The 21,884-nt window shown below is 50.6% G+C and overlaps 1 protein-coding gene across 2 annotated transcripts in view; it reads left to right on the top strand.

The window, feature by feature from the left end:
• The window catches only part of EGLN1 (egl-9 family hypoxia inducible factor 1), a 273,058-nt gene that overhangs the window by 73,057 nt on the left and 178,117 nt on the right, over window positions 1-21,884 (top strand). For both annotated transcript variants that reach the window (XM_085611948.1, XM_085611950.1), the window contains exon 2: window positions 14,621-14,740. In XM_085611948.1, coding sequence (XP_085468074.1) covers window positions 14,621-14,740 — 120 coding nt within the window. The remainder of the gene's footprint in view (window positions 1-14,620; window positions 14,741-21,884) is intronic.

The raw sequence follows: 21,884 nt of genomic DNA, 5'->3' as shown, positions 1-21,884 counted from the left end.
TAAATACACAATATATCACTATCTGGACATGTCACACATCCAGTACATGTCCTACCTTTCACATACACTGCGCTCTGCCACGGGGGTTCCTTGGGCATACCTTGGAGTTGACTCGTAAGAAAAGGGAAGGTTAGGGTCTGGCAGGTGGGTGCACTTGCCAGGTCGACATGGCAATAACAACTGCGGAGACACTGCAGTGGCAGTTCTGAGACACCTTTGGAAGGCTGCCTGTGTGAGTGGCACTATCAATGCTGCAGGCCCACTAGCAACATTTGATTTACAGACCCTGGGCGCACAGTGCACCGTACTAGGGTCTTAGTAGTAAGTCAAATAAGCCAATCATGGAAACGCTAATCCATAATCAAAATTAATACAGGGGGCACTTGAACTTTGGTACTGATAAGCAGCGACAAAGTGCCCAAAGCATCTAGACCAGCAAAAACGAAATTTGGCACACAGAAAAAATACAGGAGACAGAGGTCAAAAAGACAGGAGAAAACCACGCCAAGGATGCAAGGTCTAACACATGTCCCCTCCAGCTGAAAAGTGGGGAGAACTACCCACCCACCTGGGAGTTCTCTTCACTAAGGCAGAAAATCTGGACAGACCTTCATCATTGGTGTGTTCTTTACCAGGGCGGTTGTTCCACTGTGAAGTCCGTCCCCTATAGCGAAATGGACCATCTCCACAGTTTTGGATTCTCACCCCTAATCTGCATCAGCCATCTGAGGGGCCTGAGGTCGGTCTGAACCGAGAAGTGAGTCCCAAACAAGCAGGGCATCAGCTTTTTCAGCGCCCAGACCACAACAAAAGCCTCGCGTTTAATCGCACTTCACCTCCTACTAATGAAGGCTACTGGTTGGTCTAGGCCCTCATCATTTTTAGTTGAGAGCACTGCCCCCACACCATGCTCTGAAGCATCTGTCTGCACAAACAATTCCTGGGAGAAGCTGGGGTGCCTTGAGCACATGGCAGATTTCAGGGCATCAAAAGCGATCTGACAGGCATCGGTCCAGATCACTTTCCTGGGCTGCTTCCTGGAACTTAGCTCAGTCAAGGGGGCAGCAATGATGCCATATCCCCTGCCAAACCTCCTGTAATAACTGGTGAGGCCTGAAAAGGCTCTTGCCTCAGCCTGAGTCTTGGGGGCTCCCAGGCCAGAATGGTGTCAATCTTAGGCTGTAGGGGTGCCACCTGGCCGCTTTCTACCTGGTGCACTAAGTACACCATGGATCCCTGCCCGATATGGCACATACTGGCCTCTGCAGCGCTCTCAAAACTTCAGAGGTGTTGCAGATGTTCTTTCAAAGTGGCACTGAACAGTGCAATATCATCCAGGTAGGCGTCACTGATATCTTCCAGTCCAGCCAACACCTCGTAAAACAACCTCTGAAAGGTGGTAGGGGCATTCTTCAACCCAAAGGGCATCACCCGTAACTGGTAGTGCCCCTCTGGGGTTAAAAATGCAGACAGCTTTTTGGTCCCATCAGTCAAGGAAATCTGCCAGTATCCAGATGTTAATTCAAATGTGCTGAGGAACTTGGCAGTTCCCAACCTATCTATGAGCTCATCAGCTCTGGGGATGGGGTGTGCGTCAGTCCTGGTGACTAAATTGAGCCTTTGCTAGTCAACACAGAACCGGAGTTCTGGGGTGGCACCGAGTGCAGCAGCCGCCTTTTGGGACCCAGACTACTAGGCTGGCTCAAGGGCTGTTTGAGGGCTCAATCATCCCTAGTGTCAACATTTTGGAAACCATCCTTGATGCTAGCTTTGACCCAATCAGTCAACCTGTAAATTTTGTTTTTGATGGGGACGGTCCCCAGTGTCCACATCAAGGACACACCACTGAGTGACACCTTGGGTCAGGTAGAACAGGGTGGCAAACTTCCCCAATAGTTGGTGACCGTTCCCTCTGCTGTTCAGGGGACAGGGTGGGGGAGAGGTTTACACCGTCCACTGACCCATCCTGTTCCTTAGACAGGAAGACTCAGACTCCTCTTCCATTCCATCATCTGTTGCTAGAAGCATGTTGACTTCAGTGAGAGACTGCAAGTCCACCAGGTAGATGACGTTCCTCTAGCACTCCACCACCTCAAAAGGCCCAGTCAACTTGTCCTGGAGAGCTCAAGGCTCTTCCGGGGCCATGACTCACACTTTGTGGCCAGGATGAAACTCAATGAGTGGCATTCTGAACGTACCAGCTTTTTATCTCCTCTTGGCTGTCTACTAGATTCGCCTGAGCTAGTTGTCTGAAGCGCTTAGTCTGGTTCCTGAAGGCCAGCATGTTGCTAAATGCATCCTGGGGAGGTTTACTGGGTGCTTTCTCCCAGCCTTCTTTGACCAAACTCCGAGTCCTTTTGTAGAATGCCCATAGAGCATTTCAAAGGGACTGCACCCTAAGAACTTCTGTGGTACTTTTCTGTAAGCAAACCGGCAGGGTAAGAAGATGTCCCACTTAAGCCTCATGGTTTCTGCAAGACCCTTAATCATGCCCTTGCGGGTACGGTTGAATCTCTCAACTGGCCCATTACCTTGGGGTGGTAAGGAGTGGTGAACTTCTATACAACACCACCCTCCTCCCATAAGGACGCCATATACTTAGATATGAAGTTTGTACCCCAGTCGGATACCACCTCTCTGGGGAACCCTACACAGGAAAAGATCCCCATCAAAGCCCGACTTACCACAGGGGCTGAAATTGTCCTGAGAAAGAGAGCCTCAGGGGACCGGGTGGCATGGTCCACCAGGACCAGGAGAACCCTGTTGCCCATGGCTGCCTTGAGGTCCAGTGGCCCCACAGTGTCAATATCGACCATCTTAAAGGGGGTGCCGACTACAGGAAAAGGTTGGAGAGGAGCCTTACACCTCCACTCTTACCACTTGCTTGGCAAGACCTACAGCGAGCATCAGAATGTGTCTGTGCATTTGGGGCCAAAAGAAGTGGGTGACAAGCCTTTCAAAGGTTTTGTCCTGCCAACAACACATCATGAGCCAGGCCTAGTAGGAAGGCTCTGAAGCGCTTGGGTACCACCAGCACACAGGCCGACCCAGGCTCAGCAAACTTAGGCTCACTATACAGGAGACCATTCTCCCAGTAAATCCAATGTGAGTCAGACTGGTCACCAGCTGCCTGGTGTGCAGCCTGCTGCTGCAAACCAACAAGAGAAGGGCATTCCTGCTGCTTTTTGCAGAATTCCTCCCTGCTGGGCCCCCCTTCCTGCTGTGAATGTGTCAGCTCAGGCAGGTCCCCCAGTTTAGCCACTTGCTTCCCTGTAGGCTCCAGGGCATCCCCTTCGAGGTCTCCGGCCTCCGGCACCATGGGAACTTCGATGGGCCTGTTTCTGGCACCCGTGCTTCTCCTCTTTCTGCCCGGTACCTGGGCCACTCTTTCGGGCTTCAGATCCTCTTGATCACCCTTACCGACTGCCATTGACCAAGTGGTCATACAGACCCACTCAGGCATACCCAACATCTCCAGATATGAGACTTGTGTTCCACTTTCTCCAAAAGTGAACTTTCCAGGTTGTTGCCTAGCAGACAGTCAACAGGCATAGCTGGCCTTACAACCACCCTTAAGGTACCCGAGGACCCCCCTCCTCCTAAGGGACCCTTTGCCATTTTGCAGAGGCACTTAGTTGTCAGCTGCAACTACTGGGTGAAGTATGTTGGGGATCACCTGCTTTTCAGACACCAGCCGACAGCTGTCACACTGGCGTCTCTCAGAGCTTCCACCCTATGGCCATTGATGGTCACCATCTCCCCGTATTTCTTAGTTTGTGCTGGCAGGTGGGTCCTCTGGACCATCTCACTGTTCCCTAGTGAGACCAGGGTCAACTCAGATGGCTCCCACCCTTTCTGTGGGTCCAACTCTTCCCCCAACCATACACTTGCCAACATACAGGACAGTGCATCAGCGGGTGCAGGTGTAAACATGGGACACTTAGGATCCTCAATGAAGTGACCCACCTGATCACAAGCAAAATAGTTTCGCAGACCCCTCTCTGCAGGCTTCCCTGTGGCAACCCATTGTTTGGGTTTTTTCCCACCTGGAGCCTGGGAACTAGATTGGGGCCCTTTCTGGAACTCCTTCTGTTTTCCCTTGTCCTCACACTCTTCTGCTGGGGACCCTGCACACCCATGTCTGATTCTCCCACATACCCCTTGTGGACCCTGGTGCTGACCCAGCAGTCAGCCTCCACAGCAAGGTTTCTGGGGCCGGAACGCTTACTGTCAATCAAGTGCTGGCGTAGCTCTGGAAAACTACTAGCAGACAAGTGCTCCCATGCCATCAAATCATAGAGCAAAACCAAAGGAAATGATGGACGGAGTGTTGAACATTGCAAGCACTCACCCCCAGTCAACTGATCTGGGTTTAATCCATCACCATTCTTTAGCCCACTCTGCCACCCCAGTTCAGACATGGCCATATGCAAATCAGTCTGACCCTGTGCCTCATGGGAACAGTCCAGCCCGAACTGCCAAGCCATGTCTTCCCTGGGCCGGAAACAAGCTTCCTAGGACCGGTTTCTGGCATTTCAACCGTCTTCAGCCAGGCTTGCTTGAATCCAGTGGCAAAGTGAGCAAGGGACTCACGTCTGAGCATACCCTGCCAACTTATGGCGAACAAAGCAAAACCAAAGGAAATGATGGACGTAGTGTTGAACATTGCAAGCACTCACCCCCAGTCAACTGATCTGAAGTTGACTGGGGGTGAAGACGACTGAAATGCTGGAAACCGGTCCTAGGAAGCTTGTTTCCGGTCCAGGGAAGACATGGCTTGGCAGTTCGGGCTGGACTGTTCCCATGAGGCACAGGGTCAGACTGATTTGCATATGGCCATGTCTGAACTGGGGTGGCAGAGTGGGCTAAAGAACGGTGACGGATTAAACCCAGATCAGTTGACTGGGGGTGAGTGCTTGCAATGTTCAACACTCCGTCCATCATTTCCTGTGGTTTTTGATCAAATCATAGAGCTCCTGATAATCAGTTACCTGGCTACCCTTCACCCAACAAATAGCAGCTTGAGCCGCTAACATAATATGCGTGCTTCTGAGGGAGTGCCCTATAATGCCCTGCAGGGCTTGAAATTGTCAAACCTCATTTATGTAGCTTGTGCTGGGCCCTGGACGGCGGGCCACCAACAAACATACAAAAAGAGTGCAAAGAAGCTGCAGGAGCACAGCTCCACCTACCCACCCCCTCTTCCACTCTGCCTCCTTCCTGCTCCCAACCCCCCCCCCCCCTCCAAAACCCCCAAGACTCAGACATTTTGGACAGTACTGATCCAAAAGGACCTAACCCAGGATATTCCATTCAGTTCAAGCACTCCAGAGGTTGGAGCTTGTGCTCTACAGCTGGGAGTGCAGCGCCCTCTCTGGGCTAAGTCTATAGATGCAGTTATTGTGGCGTGACGGTGTCTAATAAAAGGTACATGTTGTTCAGCGTCCTGTAGGGGCCAAGTCTTGTTACATGTATGATTAAAATGTGGTGCCCTCTAGGGGCTTTTTTTTTATAATTGTATTTTCAGTGATTGAAAGTATATAAGTTCATTCGTAAATGCTATATTGAAATAAAGTTGAGAGGGACTACTGATGAATGTTTTATGAAAATTAATAAGTACATTTACTCAAGATTATTGATGATTGCGTCTACATACTACATATGACATTTTAGGGGGTCAGATGTGATTATGCAGTATCATCAAAGGTATTTCCACCAGCCTTGTGTATACTTGTAAATTAGTGCATAGTATTGAGTAGAGTTTGTGTAATAAATGTACTTTTCCTTATTCTAAAGAAAAACCAAACACTGGACAATTGTTTGAGTGTTATTATTGAGTGCCAGCAAATGGTGATCACTGGCCCACACTATATCTCTTGAGTAGGCCTTGGGCCGCTCTGCTACCCTGAGAAAGTTGAGCACTGTTTGGTTCCCAGTGGGGGCAAATGTGGACCAATTACTTGTGCAGGCCACACAACTTATGGTCATTGCCTTATGTGTACGTTTTGCTAGGTTGAATTTTGAGCTCTTCTGATCTTTGATGGCTAATCTCTTTGAAATAGCTCGTTCCTCTTCCATGCTGCAACTTAATATTATTCAGTATACATGCCCTACTCTGAAAGCAATATAAACTGGTTACATAATGCACATGACTCATTGACTTTTTACACAAATTCCGGTACGCCCTTACTTTGCGGTTCTCTGAGTAGTTGAATACCCGGGTGCAGGCATGTCCTTGGCAACAAACTTCACGGTTCAGCACATGCAAATACATTACATAATGAACCTGTATTTATTCAGGGATTTCTTAACAACTGGCAAATGTACAGATGCACTCACAAAACTATTCCCATAGATTTTTTTCAGATTGATGCACACACCTTGTCTAGTCTATTAATAATTAAATGCATTAACCAATAGAAGTTAATGGAACACTCTTTGAAATCCAGTGATTTAAGACCTGGTCACACATAGATAACAGTAATTTTGTACTTCAGAAACAACATTGCAATTAATAAGTAACGAGTTTTTATGAATTCTGTAAACTAACTTTGGCAAACCAATCTGTCTTGCTTTGCCTATCCTTGTTGCATTGCAACAACAAATATGGCTACCATTGGCACTTCAGTATTGACTTTAACAATCCTTGTACAATTGCATTGCAAGCCTTTGGAAAGGCAATAGCGTCTGTGTGGAAAAATATTTTGTATAAATTAAGTTGTTCTAAAATAAGCACATTGCATAACATACTGATCTAGACTTTGAGGTCTAGACAGACTATTGTATTATTCTTCATGGTAGGAAAGCTTTTGATAACCAATTTTACTGCCTTTTGATTGCAACCAAGAACACAGCACCATGTAGAAATACACTTTAGAAAACCAGACCAGGATACAAGCCCATCACATTGATCCAGAAAATTTGATGCACCAACAGCCAATATCAATAAGTCCACTTCCAACTAGAGATCATAAAAGTCTTCTATGATTCCGACCCACTTGCCCCATATACGGCGAAACTTCCTAGGACAGCCCCTGGCCACATAGAGCGGCCGTTCCTATGCGGCACACCAGTCGACTCCCCTGCGCCAGCATGCCAACGTAGGTGCAGTATTCTTCAGCCAGTGAACTGCAATGTCCCTCTTAGCTACTGCTAGCGCTGTCTTAAGGAAGAGGTTTTCAGCACTGGTGCCATCCAGCCCCTCCGTGATACCCAGGATAACGTGTGGGGTCAATGGGAACCTCCCAGCCCAAGACCTCCGAGAGCTCTCCCGCTACGGACTCCCAATACCCCTGTATCGCAGGACAAAGCCACACCATATGATAGAAATCAGCCTGGGAGTGGGAACAGCGGGGGCAGAGGGCATCAGGTCGAAGCCCCGCGTGGTGGAGACGCAGCGGTGTGAGATAGGCAGCATGTAAGAAGTATACTTGGACTAGCCGCAGCCTCGCCGAGACCGCGTTTATTTTAGGGGCCATCAGGGCGTCCCTCCAGTCAGCGTCATCCAGAGTCCCCAGTCACCCCTCCCATTTGTCTCGGAGCTGGGGGAGGGAGTTGGGAGTGTTGTTAGTGAGTGAGCGGTAAATACGGGATATCCCTCCCTGACCCAGGTTGCCTGTCATGACTTGAGCCTCAGGGGGACTATTCGGGGAGCGCAGTGCCTTCGGAGATATAGGAGCGGAGGGCATGGCACAGCTGCAAGTATCGGAAAAACTGCGACAAATGGAGGGAGTGTCTGGCCTGCAAATTCTGGAAGGAGCGCAAGTGGGTACTGCTCCAGACATCGCCTAGCAGGGAAATCCCGATAAGGTCCAAGGGTCGAAATCCGGAAAGAGACGACCTCCCGGAGCCAGCTGCCGCACCACAAGGGAGTATATCGGGAAGCAGGGAGGCCCGCCAGTCCAGGAGCACTCCACGCGTGACATCAGGGAGAGCTTGGGGGACAACGATCTCCGTATAGCATCCCCTGGATGGGGGCAAGGCCAAGGGTGTGTAGTTCCACGCGGTACGCCGGATCGGACCATGCGCGGTTGAACCAATCGTGTACCACCAGAAGCCGGGTCGCCAAGTAATAGAGGTAGAGGTTCGTCATCCCAAGACCACTGTCAAAGGGCCTGACGCGGCATTGGGCCAGGGCCAGCCTGGACCTCCAACCCCCCCCAAAGGAACTTAGTAGCCAGCCCGTCCATCTCTCGGAACCAGGACCGAGCGAACGAAAGGTGTGTGTTTTGAAGTCTATATAAAAAGCGAGGCAAAATCATCATTTTAAATAGAGCTATCCTGCCCAGAGGGTTTAGGAGTAACGTACGCCACTTAAGGAGGTCCGCACGAACCCGCTTGACCAGAGGGGTGACGTTGAGGCACCACGCAAGATCAGGGAGTAGGGCCACCCAGATCCCCAAATATTTGAAGGGGGATCGTCGACTGCCAATCAAAACACTCACGAGACAAATGAAGGGGGACCAAGACAGATTTGGCCAGGTTTAACCGGAGGCCAGAGGTGCGCTCAAAGAGACCCAGAGCCCGAAGGCATCGGGGCCCCGATTGGGCCGGGTCTGCTAGGAACAGCAGTACATTGTCGGCATAGAGCGCGATCTTATCCTCCACAAAGCCCGGCCATCGCCAGCCAGTGACGGAGTAATCAGATCGAATAAGGCAGGCCAGGGGCTCCATCGCTAAGGCAAACAGGATCGGCGAGAGGGGGCATCCCTGCCGCGTACCTCGCCTGATAGCGAATGGACGAGATGGTCCCATTGACGAGGACCTGCGCCCGGGGCCGATAATACAGCGTCTTCACCAAGTTGCGGAAAGGAATGCCGAAGCCCATCTGTTCCAACACTGCCTCTAAATAGCCCCAGTCAAACGCCTTCTCAAAGTCCACCAGAAGGAGCGACAAATAGGGGGACAGCAGGTGCCGGTCCGCCAGGGCAAGATGTAGGCGTCGAAGACTGTGCCTAGTCCCTCAGAGTCATGTGAGACCAGGGTGTCTCGGTATGACGCATAAAATTCCTGGGGAGCCAATCCGGTACCAGCGTCTTACCTGTCGCCATGCGTGACATGGCGTCCGACACCTCTTCTGTGTTGATCGGGAGGTCTAGCGCCTCCGCCTCAGATTCATGAAGACGTGGGAGGGGGAACAGTTTCTGCCGGAGGAGATCATGAAGCGGAAGACAAGGCGTCCGTGCCGAATAAAGGCAGGCATAGTAGGCAGCAAAACATTCGGCCACCGCAGTCTGGGCGCGGTGGAGCTCACCACTCGCATCAGTTACCTCCTGGAATTATACGATTGGCCATAGGGTAAGTAGCAAGACAGTGGAGGAGCTTCCCATTCTCATCTCCCCAGCCGTATACTCAGGCAACAGAAGATCGCCACAGCAATTTGGCAGCTTCCAAAGAGGCTTGTCTGATTTCATCCCGTAAGAACGCAAGCCTCCGATCCTGGGCAGCAGATCTCTCTGCCACAGGTAGCGCCTCAAGCTGGGCAGCCTGCACCTCCAAATATGTGAGGTGGGAATCACGCTTCATATGGGTGAGGTTAAATTGGCCTTTGGCAAAGCCCGAATGGTTGCTTTTCCGGCCTCCGAAAGAGTAGGAGATGAAGACACCGACCCCTGGTTAGTGGCGAAGTAGAGGGGAAGTTCAGCACCCACTTGGTCTTTAAACTGCTCGTCTTGGAGGAACCAGGCATTAAGTCGCCAGATCGGCCGCGAGGACTGGGACGGGGAGCCGATTTGTAGCAGTACCGGGGAATGATCCGACAAGCCCCTGGGAAGGATAACAATCTTTTGGATTGCCCGGCAGTCTTGGGCCGGCAGGAAAACATAGTCTATACGCGTGGTGAGATGGTGAGAGGCTGAAGTGTGGGTGTATTGTCGCTCCGTCTGGTACCAAAGTCTCCAGGCATCCCCGAGACCCAGGCTGGAGGCCCACGTCGAGAGGAGGCCAGACTGGGCACTTCTGTAGGCGGAGGGAGGTGTAGCGGTGTCTCGGCTGGGGTCCTTGACTGTATTAAAATCGGCCCCAACGACAGTCACTCCTAATAGTAAGGCAGCGACCTCTGAGGTAAGTCTCTGGAGTGTGGAGGCCAGCAGGGTGGGAGTGGAGTAGACAGCCAGTAAATTAAGAGGGCGATCTCCGAGAGCCCCCACCAGGAGAATAAAGCAGCCCTGAGGATCGTGTGTCACTTTGCATACCACCAGGGGAAGGGAACGACGCACCAAGATAGCCACTCCCCGCGACCCCCTACTAAATCCAGAGTGCCAAACACTACCATAGCCATGCCGCGCCAGGAAGGGGCAATGATTGCCCAACAAGTGGGTCTCTTGAAGCATAAGTATGTCTGCGGCTTGACGCTGGGCATATCGCAGGACAGCTGTGCGCTTGACCTTGTCTAACAGGCCATTAACATTCCAGGACAATATCTGGAGTCGTGTACCGCCGTCAGAGTCACCGTGGAGGGGAAAGGCGTGCAGGGGGCCGGGCTGGGGCAAGCATGACAAGGATCATGGAAGCGAGACTGCAGCTAGAGCCGGTGAGTATGGTGTCCTGGCGCAAGGTGGTGCTCGCGCGCCTAGAGGAGTGCAAATGCAAGGGGTAACAAATGGGGTTGCGATTCTGAGCATTGCACGGTCGTGGCCCAGGTCCGCAGGCAGGTTGGTGCAAAACAAAAACAAAAGAACAAACAAAAACATGGGACAACAGTACCCAACCCAGTCCCTACCCCCCACCCTATACTTCAGGAACGGAAGCATCTGTCGCCCAAACAATGAGTTATTAACGAAAGGCCAAACTAGAACGCTTGGGAATGGGGAAGCATGGAGGACCCCTCCTCATCTCAGGATGTTGTTAGTCCGGCGGCGACAGGCGAGGCGAAGCACCCTCGGAGTTCAGGTGGTCAGAGGAGCCAGACTGCCGCAGGGCCAGGTCATTCTCAGGGAGCGGTGTCGGCCGTCGAGAAGGACTCAGCGGGGAATCAGACCGGGCACGGCCATGATCACGGCGTCTACGCGAGCGGTTCCGTTGAGGTCGGGGACCAGGTGCCCCTTGTTGGACGCCTCCCTCGGCAGCACTCCCAGGTAACGGATTATGGGCCTGGACTCGTCGGGGATATTCCTCTGTGGCCCAAGTCCAGGCCTCTTCGGGGGTGTCAAAAAATAGTGTCTTCTGGGAGTGAACCACTCGCAGTCGTGCCGGAAAGAGAAGTCTGTACTGGACGTTAAGAGCGCGGAGCTTCTGTTTGATCTCCCCAAATGAACGGCGCTGACCCTGGACTTCGCGAGTGTAATCAGGGAGAATCATGATGGTGTGATTTTTGTATTTGAGGCATTGCTGCTTACGGGCCTCGGCTAGAACAGAGTCGCGATCCTTGAAGTTGAGAATCCTCATAATAATCTGTTTGGGAGGTTCACCCGGGGGCGGCCTGGGAGCGAGAGAACGGTGCGCACGCTCTATCGCAAACCACGGAGAGAGGGAGTCCTCCGGGATCCAGGTGCGCAGCCACCTCTCCACAAAGTTCGTCATCTGGCCCTGCTCCGCTCGATCCGGAAAATCCCACCAGGCAGAGATTATTGCGACGGGACCTATTTTCAGCATCTTCCGCCCGCCTGTGCAACTCTTGAGTGTGGGATTGGAGGCGAACGAGCTGACCCTTGAGTTGCTGAACTTCATCTTCCACGGTAGAGATTCAGGATTCAGTTTCTTTGATCCGGGCCGTGGCGTTCCGAAGGTCCTGCCGAAGGAGAGTGACGTCCACCCGGACCTCAGCGATCTTGCCCTCTACAGAGGACTGTGAGGCATGGATAGCTTGAAGGATAGTAGATAGGTCCGCTGCAGGTGAGGCATCCTTATCCACACCGCCACCAGACGCCCCTGAGTTGACAGTTGTGAAGCAGTCCATTTTGGTTTGGATGGCGGAGGTTTTGGCGGCTTGGGTATGACCCATAGCCACAGTCAGTAGAACAGGGGGCCAGTCACGCTCCTGACTAGGTCCTACAGCAGGGGTCAGAGATCAAGGCAGCTGAGGGGGGGGGGGGGGGCAGGATCCCAGTAAAAGCCAACGGCACACGGGACACACAGCCGACTGCGTCTCCAACAGCGGACGCCCACGGCGGAGTGACAGCAGAGAGGTCCAACTCCAGACTCCGCAGCAGGGCCAGAGGTCGTTCCAGGTACCAGGAGGGCCAGGGTTCAGGAGCTGGTGGGACAACAGGAGCAGCTATCTGCCAGGGTCCCACGCCACCTGCCGCGGGTGACCAAGCTCGCCCCCCGGGCCACACTCCCCAAACAGAGGCAACACAAGGAAGACGGGAGATGTGACCGAGGACAGACAAGGGACCGGAGTCCAATTCAGCTTCAGAGCGGGTAATCCAGGTGCGGGGGGACCCCCCCCCCCCGCAAGACAAGCGCAGCAGGGGATCCAAGGGGGCGGCACAGGAGGTAGCACCAGGGAACTGTCAGGCGGAGCCAGCACAGGGGTAGCAAACCATGGTAGGCGGGGAGATACAGCAAACCAACTCCGAAGGTGCAGCGTTCAGAACCCAAGGCACGCACAACCCAGTCAAAGTGGGGCCCCTAAAGGAAATCGGTGTAGGAGCGGCCTCAGAATCCGGTAGGCCGGGCAGGCGTAGTCAACCAAGACGAGCAGGGAGACACAAAGGGACAGTTCCCAGAGTCCAACTCTTCCCCCAGGGCAGGGTCGTCCCTCCCCAGGTGATGTAAGGCCCCAAGGGAACAACACCAGGGCAGCTCCGGGGGCAATCAGATCAAGCTGGCACAGCGCCACTGCCAGGCAAGGAGAACAGAGGGCCGACACCCAGCTCACAACATTCAGGGCCCAGAACACTCCAAAAGCAGGTGGTCTTCGCGAGTGGGGGTGGGGGCCTTCCACAACAGTCACAGCCTCTCCACCCCCCCCGCCACCACCACTCACCAAGACCTTGCGCCCGCCGAGAGTCAGGCCCCCAGTCGCGGGATACAGCAGATGGCAGGCGGCTCTTCAATACCGCAAACCCATGGCCCCCGCTGCCCGAGGACGACAGCCGACACCATGGCAGCGCCGCGGGAGAGCCGAGGGTGCAGCTCCAGGCGCCGCCGCAGATAACAGGCAGGCGTGGGGTGAAGACACAATGAGTATCACACCCGGAGAGCCCAGCTGTCTCCGCCAGGCCCCGCGCTCCCTGCGGGTAGTCCCCACCAATTCTAGGCCAGAAGCAGGCGATCTGCACGTGTGGGGGAGAGGGGGGGCCGTCCACCCCAGTCACAGCCTCCGTCCCTCTACTGCCGCCTCCACTCACCAGGCCTCCGGGCCCGCCAGGCCTCCAAGTGCCAATCACAGCCACAATGACAGGTGGCCCGCACTCACCGCAACCCCAGGACTCCCGCTGCCTGAGGACGGCAGCCGGCACCACGGATACACCGCGGGGGAGCCCGGGGCGCAGGTGCAGGCGCCGCAGCCACTGCAAGCTACAGCTCCGCCCCAGGGCACGGCAGAGCAGATCGTCAGCAGCGGCAACAGCTGTAGGAGATGGTACCCAGCCGGGCAGGGGCTGGTATCGCAGCGGGCACCACACCGGAGGAGCTCAGACGCCTCCACCTGCCACCGCAGCCCGGACAAGTCGCCCCCACTCACCGCGAGGCCAGCAGCGCGGCAAGGAGGCCGCCATCTTGGATCAGGGTGCCCGGCAGGCAGGTCAAAGAGCAGGAAGACACCGGATCACCGGCTCCCAAGGACCAGGACTCCAGCCCGAAATGCAGCAAGGCGTCTGCGAGGGGAGGAGAGGCCGGATGACTTCGGGGACCAGCGGATTCCAGTCGGATGGCGGAGGGGTCCAGGAGCACCCTCAAGGTGCGACCGTCATCTTAGCCGGGTAAGCCACGCCCCCATGGTAGGAAAGTTAATCTCACTTTGCTATGGTGTCCTTCTGCCAGGATGGAATGCTTATGTCTACCGTTTTAATATTCTTCTCTCCTTTTCCAAGTAAAAAATGATTTTCCTCCATTAGATAGTCTTAATCGATGGTTCTTGTAACTTGAAGGTTTCATTTGTAGCTCTTGTACTTTTTTTGGTGGTGTTAAAAAGTCCTTGCTTTCTGAAAAAAAACTGTTAGATAAACTGACCTTTGTTTTCAAAGGTCCACATTTTCTATTTTGTGATGTTAAGTCTCTTAACTACAATTGCCTGTTTTTAATTTTTAGTCTCAAGTAAGAACTATGACACTATGCTTGTTTGCAGATGATCTATAAACAATGTGAGGAGTCTGTCATTAGAGAGCCATAATTTCATCACCCCTCCATCTTTTCGTTGTACCGTTGAATTTTATTTTATTTTTAGTATTTCTAGTCTGACTAAATGTATCGTAGTGCACAAAGTGTACCCTTAATATTGAAAATATGAAGTTGTTTTTTAGGCTGTCTTTCTTGTATGACAGGCTAGTGAAATGGCAGAATTGATAAGTAAGATTAACTGTTCACATTGGTATCGTTCTCACATTTTGAGCAAGTGTCGTGAAGCCTTAAATTGGATCAACTAAATACATTAAGCAAATGAGTTGAACATGCTTTTGCAGTAAATATACTAACACAACCAAACCCTTGGTATATATTAATTTTCTTTTAATTTCAGGCAATGGTGGCATGTTATCCAGGTAATGGAACAGGATACGTTCGGCATGTAGATAATCCAAATGGCGATGGAAGATGTGTTACTTGTATATATTATCTCAATAAAAACTGGGACGCCAAGGTATGTAATGTCACTTGGTTTCCTATTGATATGTCACTGTTAGATGATGATCCTTTTGTTTATTTTTTTGAGTAGGATATTGTCAACCCCTATCCCTACAAAACACAGGCATATTTGTTCCTACATAGTTACATTGACGTATTCCACCATAGTTACACATGCATATGTCATTGCCATGAAGGAAATGGACACGAAACAACTCATCACTACGAAATTAAAGGGGCTGGGTAATGTCACGGTTTTGGTAAAAAATAGGCTATAACCATCTTCTAATTATACCCATAGTTCGTAGACAAATTGTTTTTGTAGCAATAGATTACTCCGTTGCCTAGAGATGAATATTAATGAAGAAAATCTGCATTGTTAAAGTGGTTTTGTGTCCATACTCTGACTTAAAAGATGCTTTACAAACTTCCTACAAGAAGGCAATGTGTTCTTTATTGCACCTTTTGGGGGCATGTACTAGTGGACTGTTATTTGACTGTTTTAGACTACCAGTGGAGCAGGAAAAGAATGAATGATGGGCTTTCTGTAAAGAAAATAATTGAGCAAATACACACTGAACCAGAATATCTGCATGTCTTTATTGCATTTGATGAACGCCTCGTCTCTCTTGTATGACTTTTATTTAATTTTGATCTTGCCTATCAGTGACTTAAGACACTGCTAAATTATAGTTATCCATAAACAGGGTGTCCAGACCTTTTATGTAGGTTATTTTTCCTTACCTCCGAGCTCTTGAGCTGCCTCCACACACGTTTTCCTTCTCTGTGAAGCTGATTTAGCCGAAGATTGATGTTCACTCGCCCTAAGCCAACTAAGAACCACTCATTTTTTCTTCTAAGTATATCCAAAAAGAAATTCCAGGCATGCTCCAATTCCAAAACCTTTCCATTAGATATGGTCATGGAAAGGAGCTCTTATCAGCTGTTCTTTCACCTTCTTGTATATTGTGGTTGTCCAATACCCAAGGTAATATTAGTCTCCCTGGACTTGTGACGCCCTGTTGGCAAAATGGCAGGTTACTTTGGGGGAGTCTATCCCATGTCCCCTGTGGCAGCCCATATGTCTTAATGAATTTATGGTAATTCGACAAGTGTTCTGGCCTCGGCTTGTTTTCATGTGTTTTTTGGCTATCACTCTATCCACCCTTTTACTGAGCCCCGCTAAGCTTGTAGAAAAGTGACCTTTTCAATGGTCACCCCCCTACTTTTTGCTCCAATGCTGATGGTTATGACTCTCAAAGTGCACTGGAGCCAGCTGCCCAGGCCCCAGTGCTCTCTCCCTAAAACTGAGGTGCGAATAGGTAACCCTAATTGGCAAGGCATTTAACTCCTTTATAAGTTCTTAGTATACCGTACCAGTAGGACCCAGGGCATGGGAGTTAAAGGGGTCAACAGGGCCTGAAGCACAATTTGTGTTACCATGAGTGACCCAGGCAAACTACTGACAGCCGGCCTGCCATTGCAGAATGCAGGAGCAGTGTAGGCTGCTCGAACTCTACTTTGGCCTCACCATGTGTGGCAAGGCCAGTGCACTGTTTTTAATATATGCCAGTCACCCCTAAGGAAGGCCTCCTAAGTCCAGGAGGCAGGGTGCATTATATTAAAGATGTGGACATGTAAGTGCAAGCTTAGATTTCCCTATAGTGTTCTTTACCATTAATGACTACTATAAATGATAGGCGGTCCGTAGGATAATGTGGGCTGGCACCTGGGCAAACCCGAAGTTGGCAACTCCATTATGGTACAGCCAAAATATGTAATGCTATGTATCAAACAGCGTGCCTCATCACTGCTGACACAAATCTCGCGTTGAGGATGATGTGGAATGCACTCAGGTGGATTCTTTAGAGGTTGCCCACCTGGTTGCCCCCGCCTTTACTGTTCTCTGGTTGCCAACCCGCAGCTGCTGCCACCAAGACAGGAATCGGACTCCCTGTCAGGAGGTGTGATCTCTCACAGGAGTCAGAAACAATGGCCTGGAATGGGAAGGAGGTCACACCTCCCACCCTGACAGGATGGCTAATGAAGTGGCACATCAAAGCGGTGAGCTTCAAAGACTTCACTGCCTATGCCTCCTTCCCCAGGCTCATTTGCACCCGGGAAAATTAAGAATTCAGGAGGTGTGCACCCCCAGAAGGGTAGCCACACCCCTAGGGTGGGCTACCTGGTCTGTATAGCTGAGGAGTTGTTCTGTCATTTTAAAGTGGTAGATGTGAGAAGGTGGCCTAGTATATGCTGTCAACTAATTAAAGTGGGCACCCTGTACCAGTCCAAACAACCCATATGGTGATTTAAGATGTCAAAGATGACTTTAGAAAGCTATCCAAGTGGTAGCTGTGGCGAACAGCCTTCAAGCTTAGTCTTAAAGGAATGTTAAGCAGCTTGTTTTACCAGAATGCAACCTTGTAGTATAGAACCACACAATTTTTATAAAACTATGTATTTATTGATATAACACTATTTAAGTACGACACAATAGCTCCTGCTCGAAGATACTCACAAAGCACACAATGCTGTAGCACAGAAACAATAGTAAATAACACTAATGTACACTGGGCTCCAGGGGGAGACCAAACCATATACTAAAATAGTGGTATAAGAACCACAACTCGAGTCAAGACAGTGTCTAGAGGATGTAGAATCGCTGAGACCCCAAGGAACCACCCAAGGTGAGTAAGTAGGAACGCCACGGAGGACGGATGCACTGTGGGAACACAACCGCATGTTCAGTACAATTCTATGGAAGAGTCGCGGTTGAAGTTTTAAAGTTTAAGGACTCTTCCCTGTGGACGTCAAATAAACCCCAAAGGAGGATTTTTGTTGGAGAGTACCTGAAAGAAGAGGGGAAAGAGTCTGGGTCACTCAGGAGTGACCAGGGGCTCGGTAGACGAATGCCCACCGATGTCTGGTGCTAAAGATGTGTTGAGGGGGTTCTTGACTCTTCAGCCACTGGGACCAGGAGACGTCGAGGACGACCAGGAACTGGATATGAGCTGTCCCACAAAGGATGTAGAGTACTGAGAGGTCGGTGTCCGGCTGGAGCACCAACAAGCCTTGGCAACGGCAACTCCCGCAGAAGGTCGAAAAAGGTTGTTTTGGACCAGCAAGGCCCAGGAGACTCACCAACCATTGGGGGGGGGGCATCGCAGGCCTGGAGCAACTAGGGGAGCCCAAGAAAAGCAAAGTTGACCCTCAAGGGGATCCACAGGCCGGAGGCACAAGAGACTCGAGGGGACCTCAAGCAGTTTCACAAAGCAACAGCCCACAGAAGACTCGGTGCGAGGAGGCTGGAGTTCTTTGTAGGAAATGGTGTTAGAGATTGGGGCTACTTGGAGCCCAGTGCACTTGTTCAGGAAACGCCAACAAGGAGCTCAGGAGCAGCAGACCGGTCAATCGGGATGTGATGCCTGCGTTTGCAAGGGAGTGACTCTTTACTCCAAGGGAGATAGATTCAGTTTTCCTTGATGCTCCAAAGGGTCCGCACAGAGCCTGTATGGTGCAAGGGCACAGACGATGCTTCAGACTAAAAGGGAGACTAAGTCGGGCCCAAACGAAGTTGAGTGTCCAGACGATCAAAGTTCAGTGGTTTTTGGTTTAGAAACTTGCCACGTCGAATCTAGAATCCTACAGCCAGGTAAGCCCTTTTGTACCCACGGGAGAGGGATGGACAGATTAAGGGGACCCTCCCAGGTGAGGGTCTGGAAAGTGGGGCGGTTACTCCCATGTCCTTTGTCCCGTTTTGCGCCAGAGCAGGAGCCAACGGCTCCCACGACTGGTTTGAACTAGACTATGCACAGGGACACTGAATGTGCCCCTCATGCAGATTTTCGGCTGCTGGCAAGCGCACCCACCCAGGCCTAATGCTCTAAATCTTGTCTGGGAGGTGGTCACACCTCCCTGTGACAGGATGCCTATTCTGCCTTCCCCTGCTCAAGCTTGGCTCACCAGCAGGACGGCAGAAATGTGTCTCTGGTTGGCAGCAACCATTTTGTGCTGCCCGGGACTAGAAGGCTGGTTCCGGGAACACCAGTGACCTCACGAAGCTAGTTTCTGAGGGGTGGAATCATACCTCCCACACCGGTTACCGGTGTGGGGGTACGATTCTGCAATGTTTGACACCAAACACGATAGGGTTACTTTCAGCCTTTATATCTTTTTTTCTTTTCTTTATAAGGGAGCGGGCCAATTTTGGCCCGGCGACCCCATCCCCTGGGGCTTGGCCACAATACTGGGTGCCCTGATACCACCCAGTCACCTTAGTTGGGGACTGCAGGGGGGGCCTTGAGGCCCCCGTGGTCCCTTCCGGCTCCCCGCGTCCTGTGTGGGCCGGCATTACTTTTGGACAGAGGGAACTCCTGAATATGCAGCTCCCTCTGTCCAAAAGCAATTCTGCTCCGCTTTGTGCAACCGAGAGCATTTTAAATGGTCTTGCTTGCCCAAAGCGGAGCAGAGTTTTGCTATGGCTTGCTCCTGCCAAGTCATAGTAAACTGCAGTGTCCTAGGGGGTAGGCAGTCCAGGCCATTGCTGGAGCCGGCCCTGGGGGGAGGGGTGGCTGTCCCCAAGGGCCATTATTGGTTCCAGGAGGGGGGGCTGCGCGGCCCCCTCCATTGTTTGATTTAGCCCCTGGGAGCTGGTGGGTGAAGTTGGGTCCTCGCATCCGCCCACATAATTTAAAGGCCCAGGGAGGTGGTGGTGGTTGCCAGGGCTGCGGGGTGTTTGCCGCCCGCATTTTTAATATTAAATGCCTGGGTTGGGGGTTTGCGGCCCCCGGGGCTGCAGGGTGTCTATCAGGTCCCCTGCTTTCTTTTAGCATAAAGCTCTGAAGCACGTGCTTTCTTTTAAAATCCGGCCGAAAATTACACAAAAAGGCCAATGGGCCCCCTTCCCCCATGAGGCCTAGGGGATTAGGGGGTGTTTCTACCCTGTCCCTTTTTCTTTTTAAAATGTTTGTTGGGACTTGGTTCAACAGAGTACAAGTAGCTGCCAACACTTCCTGGTTGAAGTGTTGGCAGCCAACCAAATTTCCATAGGATTTTGGAGTACCGGAGTTATATAGATATATCTCTTAAATATCTCAATGCCAAATTTGGTGTAATTCCGTTCAGCGGTTCAGGCTGTAGTCGTGTTAAAAAAAAAAATACCATGGGAAGACGCATTTTGGCCACCCCTCCCCTTGACCGAACACCTTGACACTTTCAACACTGGCAGCAGCAATGCACGGCAGGCCACACACGCAGCAGGAGCAACCTGATTCGTTTCAGAAACCTTCTTTCTCATAGGCTCAGTCACACAGATTAAAACAGCATTTGGGCCACACTACATTTATTGACTGAACTGCCTTCTGATAGGCTGCTTCATAAGCCACATTATGATTGGTTCACAGGCCCATCTGGAATTCTGGAACATGTAGTGCGGCAATCTCACCCTGATGGGTGCTGTGTCCTCTGGGTCCTTAATGCATAGCCCTCCAGTGGGCCCCACTGTGCGCGCAGTCTGAATTCCTGGCGCTGCTTGCCCCATGTGGAACTGGACGTATTTCATGTGTGTGTGTGTCTGTCTGTGTCCCACACTGTAGTTAGGTTTGCTTCCCTACTATCAATGCGTGCGTGGAGTTAGAATAGTAATTACACACTTCATTATAGTCAGTCAATAGCCGGTCCTCATAGTGATGTATAAACAATGCTGTGTGTGTATTTATTTCACAATCCTGGCCCACCTCCTTTCACGATGGCACCATCCAGGTACGAACCTCAACACGCAGAGACCAAAATCTTGCTCAATTAAAGTGCTTTAATGCAATCCATAAACCATAGTCTAAATCGGGCTAATGCCTGCCATGACGCGTTTCGACCGCTGAAACGCGGTCTTGATCACATGACACGCTGCGGACATTGAAACAATTGAATAGTGAACAAGCCCTATAGGTGTTAAAAACTCACAGGCATTATTAATGAATATAGAACACAGTCTGTATATCGGTGTTCCTACTTCGTAACTAGGATTGTCTGCCATGGACATTTCACATAGATACGATATATACACTGATAAAAAAGATGATATACAAATGGTAAAAGACTGCTGCGTGTGTATGGCAAAACATAATATTTATATGCATATTTCAAGTAAAGGTCCTTGATGGGCTTAACTTAATATTCTATAATATAATTGTTGTCGCAGCATTTTCGATAGCCATCTCAATATGCATTTTATAAAAATCGATGTCGTAAAGTGCTAGTGCTTACAAAAGTGCTGATGCCATTCATTGATCCTGTTGTCAAAATAATACCATATTGAGACATTGTCTGGTTTCTTATGCCTGACTGTTGTCACATTAATGTACTGGATACCAGGACCTTGATACGACAACGCAGCAGCTATCATTACTGTATATTGTTTGCAGTCATCTTCTATAAAGTGCAGAGTTTAAATATTATAAAAAAATCACAAAGTGCTGTGCAAAGAGTGTTCTAAAATTTGTCACCGTAATACTATAATTAGATGACTGGTGAGGCTGCCCGGAAACGTAATTTCAAGCCTGGAATTAAATGCTTGTAAAGCGCAAGAGCAAACTTAAGACAATCAACAAATTGCACTGAGTAAAGAAATGTTGATAAGAAGATAGAACATTCAATCTGCCTATACATATACAGCTAGATATTAAAAAACGAATGCATTTTAAACCGACAGTATTCAATTTTAGAATTACCCCTCTACCGCAATGTAGACCTGGCTAAACTGTGCCTGGCAGAACTGTGTGTCCCAGAAATGTCCTCTAGATGACAAAGGGATCATAAAAGAATGTTACCAGGGAGTGCATGTCCAGATTACTCAACCGCTGGCACTAGAGAAAATTATGTAGGCTGTCGCTTGTATTTAAGCCGTTAGGCATATTCGTATCTAAGGCCAAAATAAAGTGTGATTCTAATTGGTGTAAGCTCTTTTCTCTGTTGCCTACACGTCTGGATACGGGGACTACCCCTATAATGAAATATTTGAGCTCCTTCAGATTATTTAGGTGTACCAATTTAAAGTGACAGGCTACGGGATAATTGGCATCCGAATAGACCATCGCCCGCAAGTGTTGTAAAATTCTGTTAAATACTGGAAGCTTTGTGCTTCCTACGTATTTGAGCCCTCA

The sequence above is a fragment of the Triturus cristatus genome, chromosome 6 (assembly GCF_964204655.1).
Source record: "Triturus cristatus chromosome 6, aTriCri1.1, whole genome shotgun sequence".
Classification (NCBI taxonomy): Eukaryota; Metazoa; Chordata; class Amphibia; order Caudata; family Salamandridae; genus Triturus; species Triturus cristatus.
This window is presented reverse-complemented; position numbering and strand designations above follow the sequence as displayed.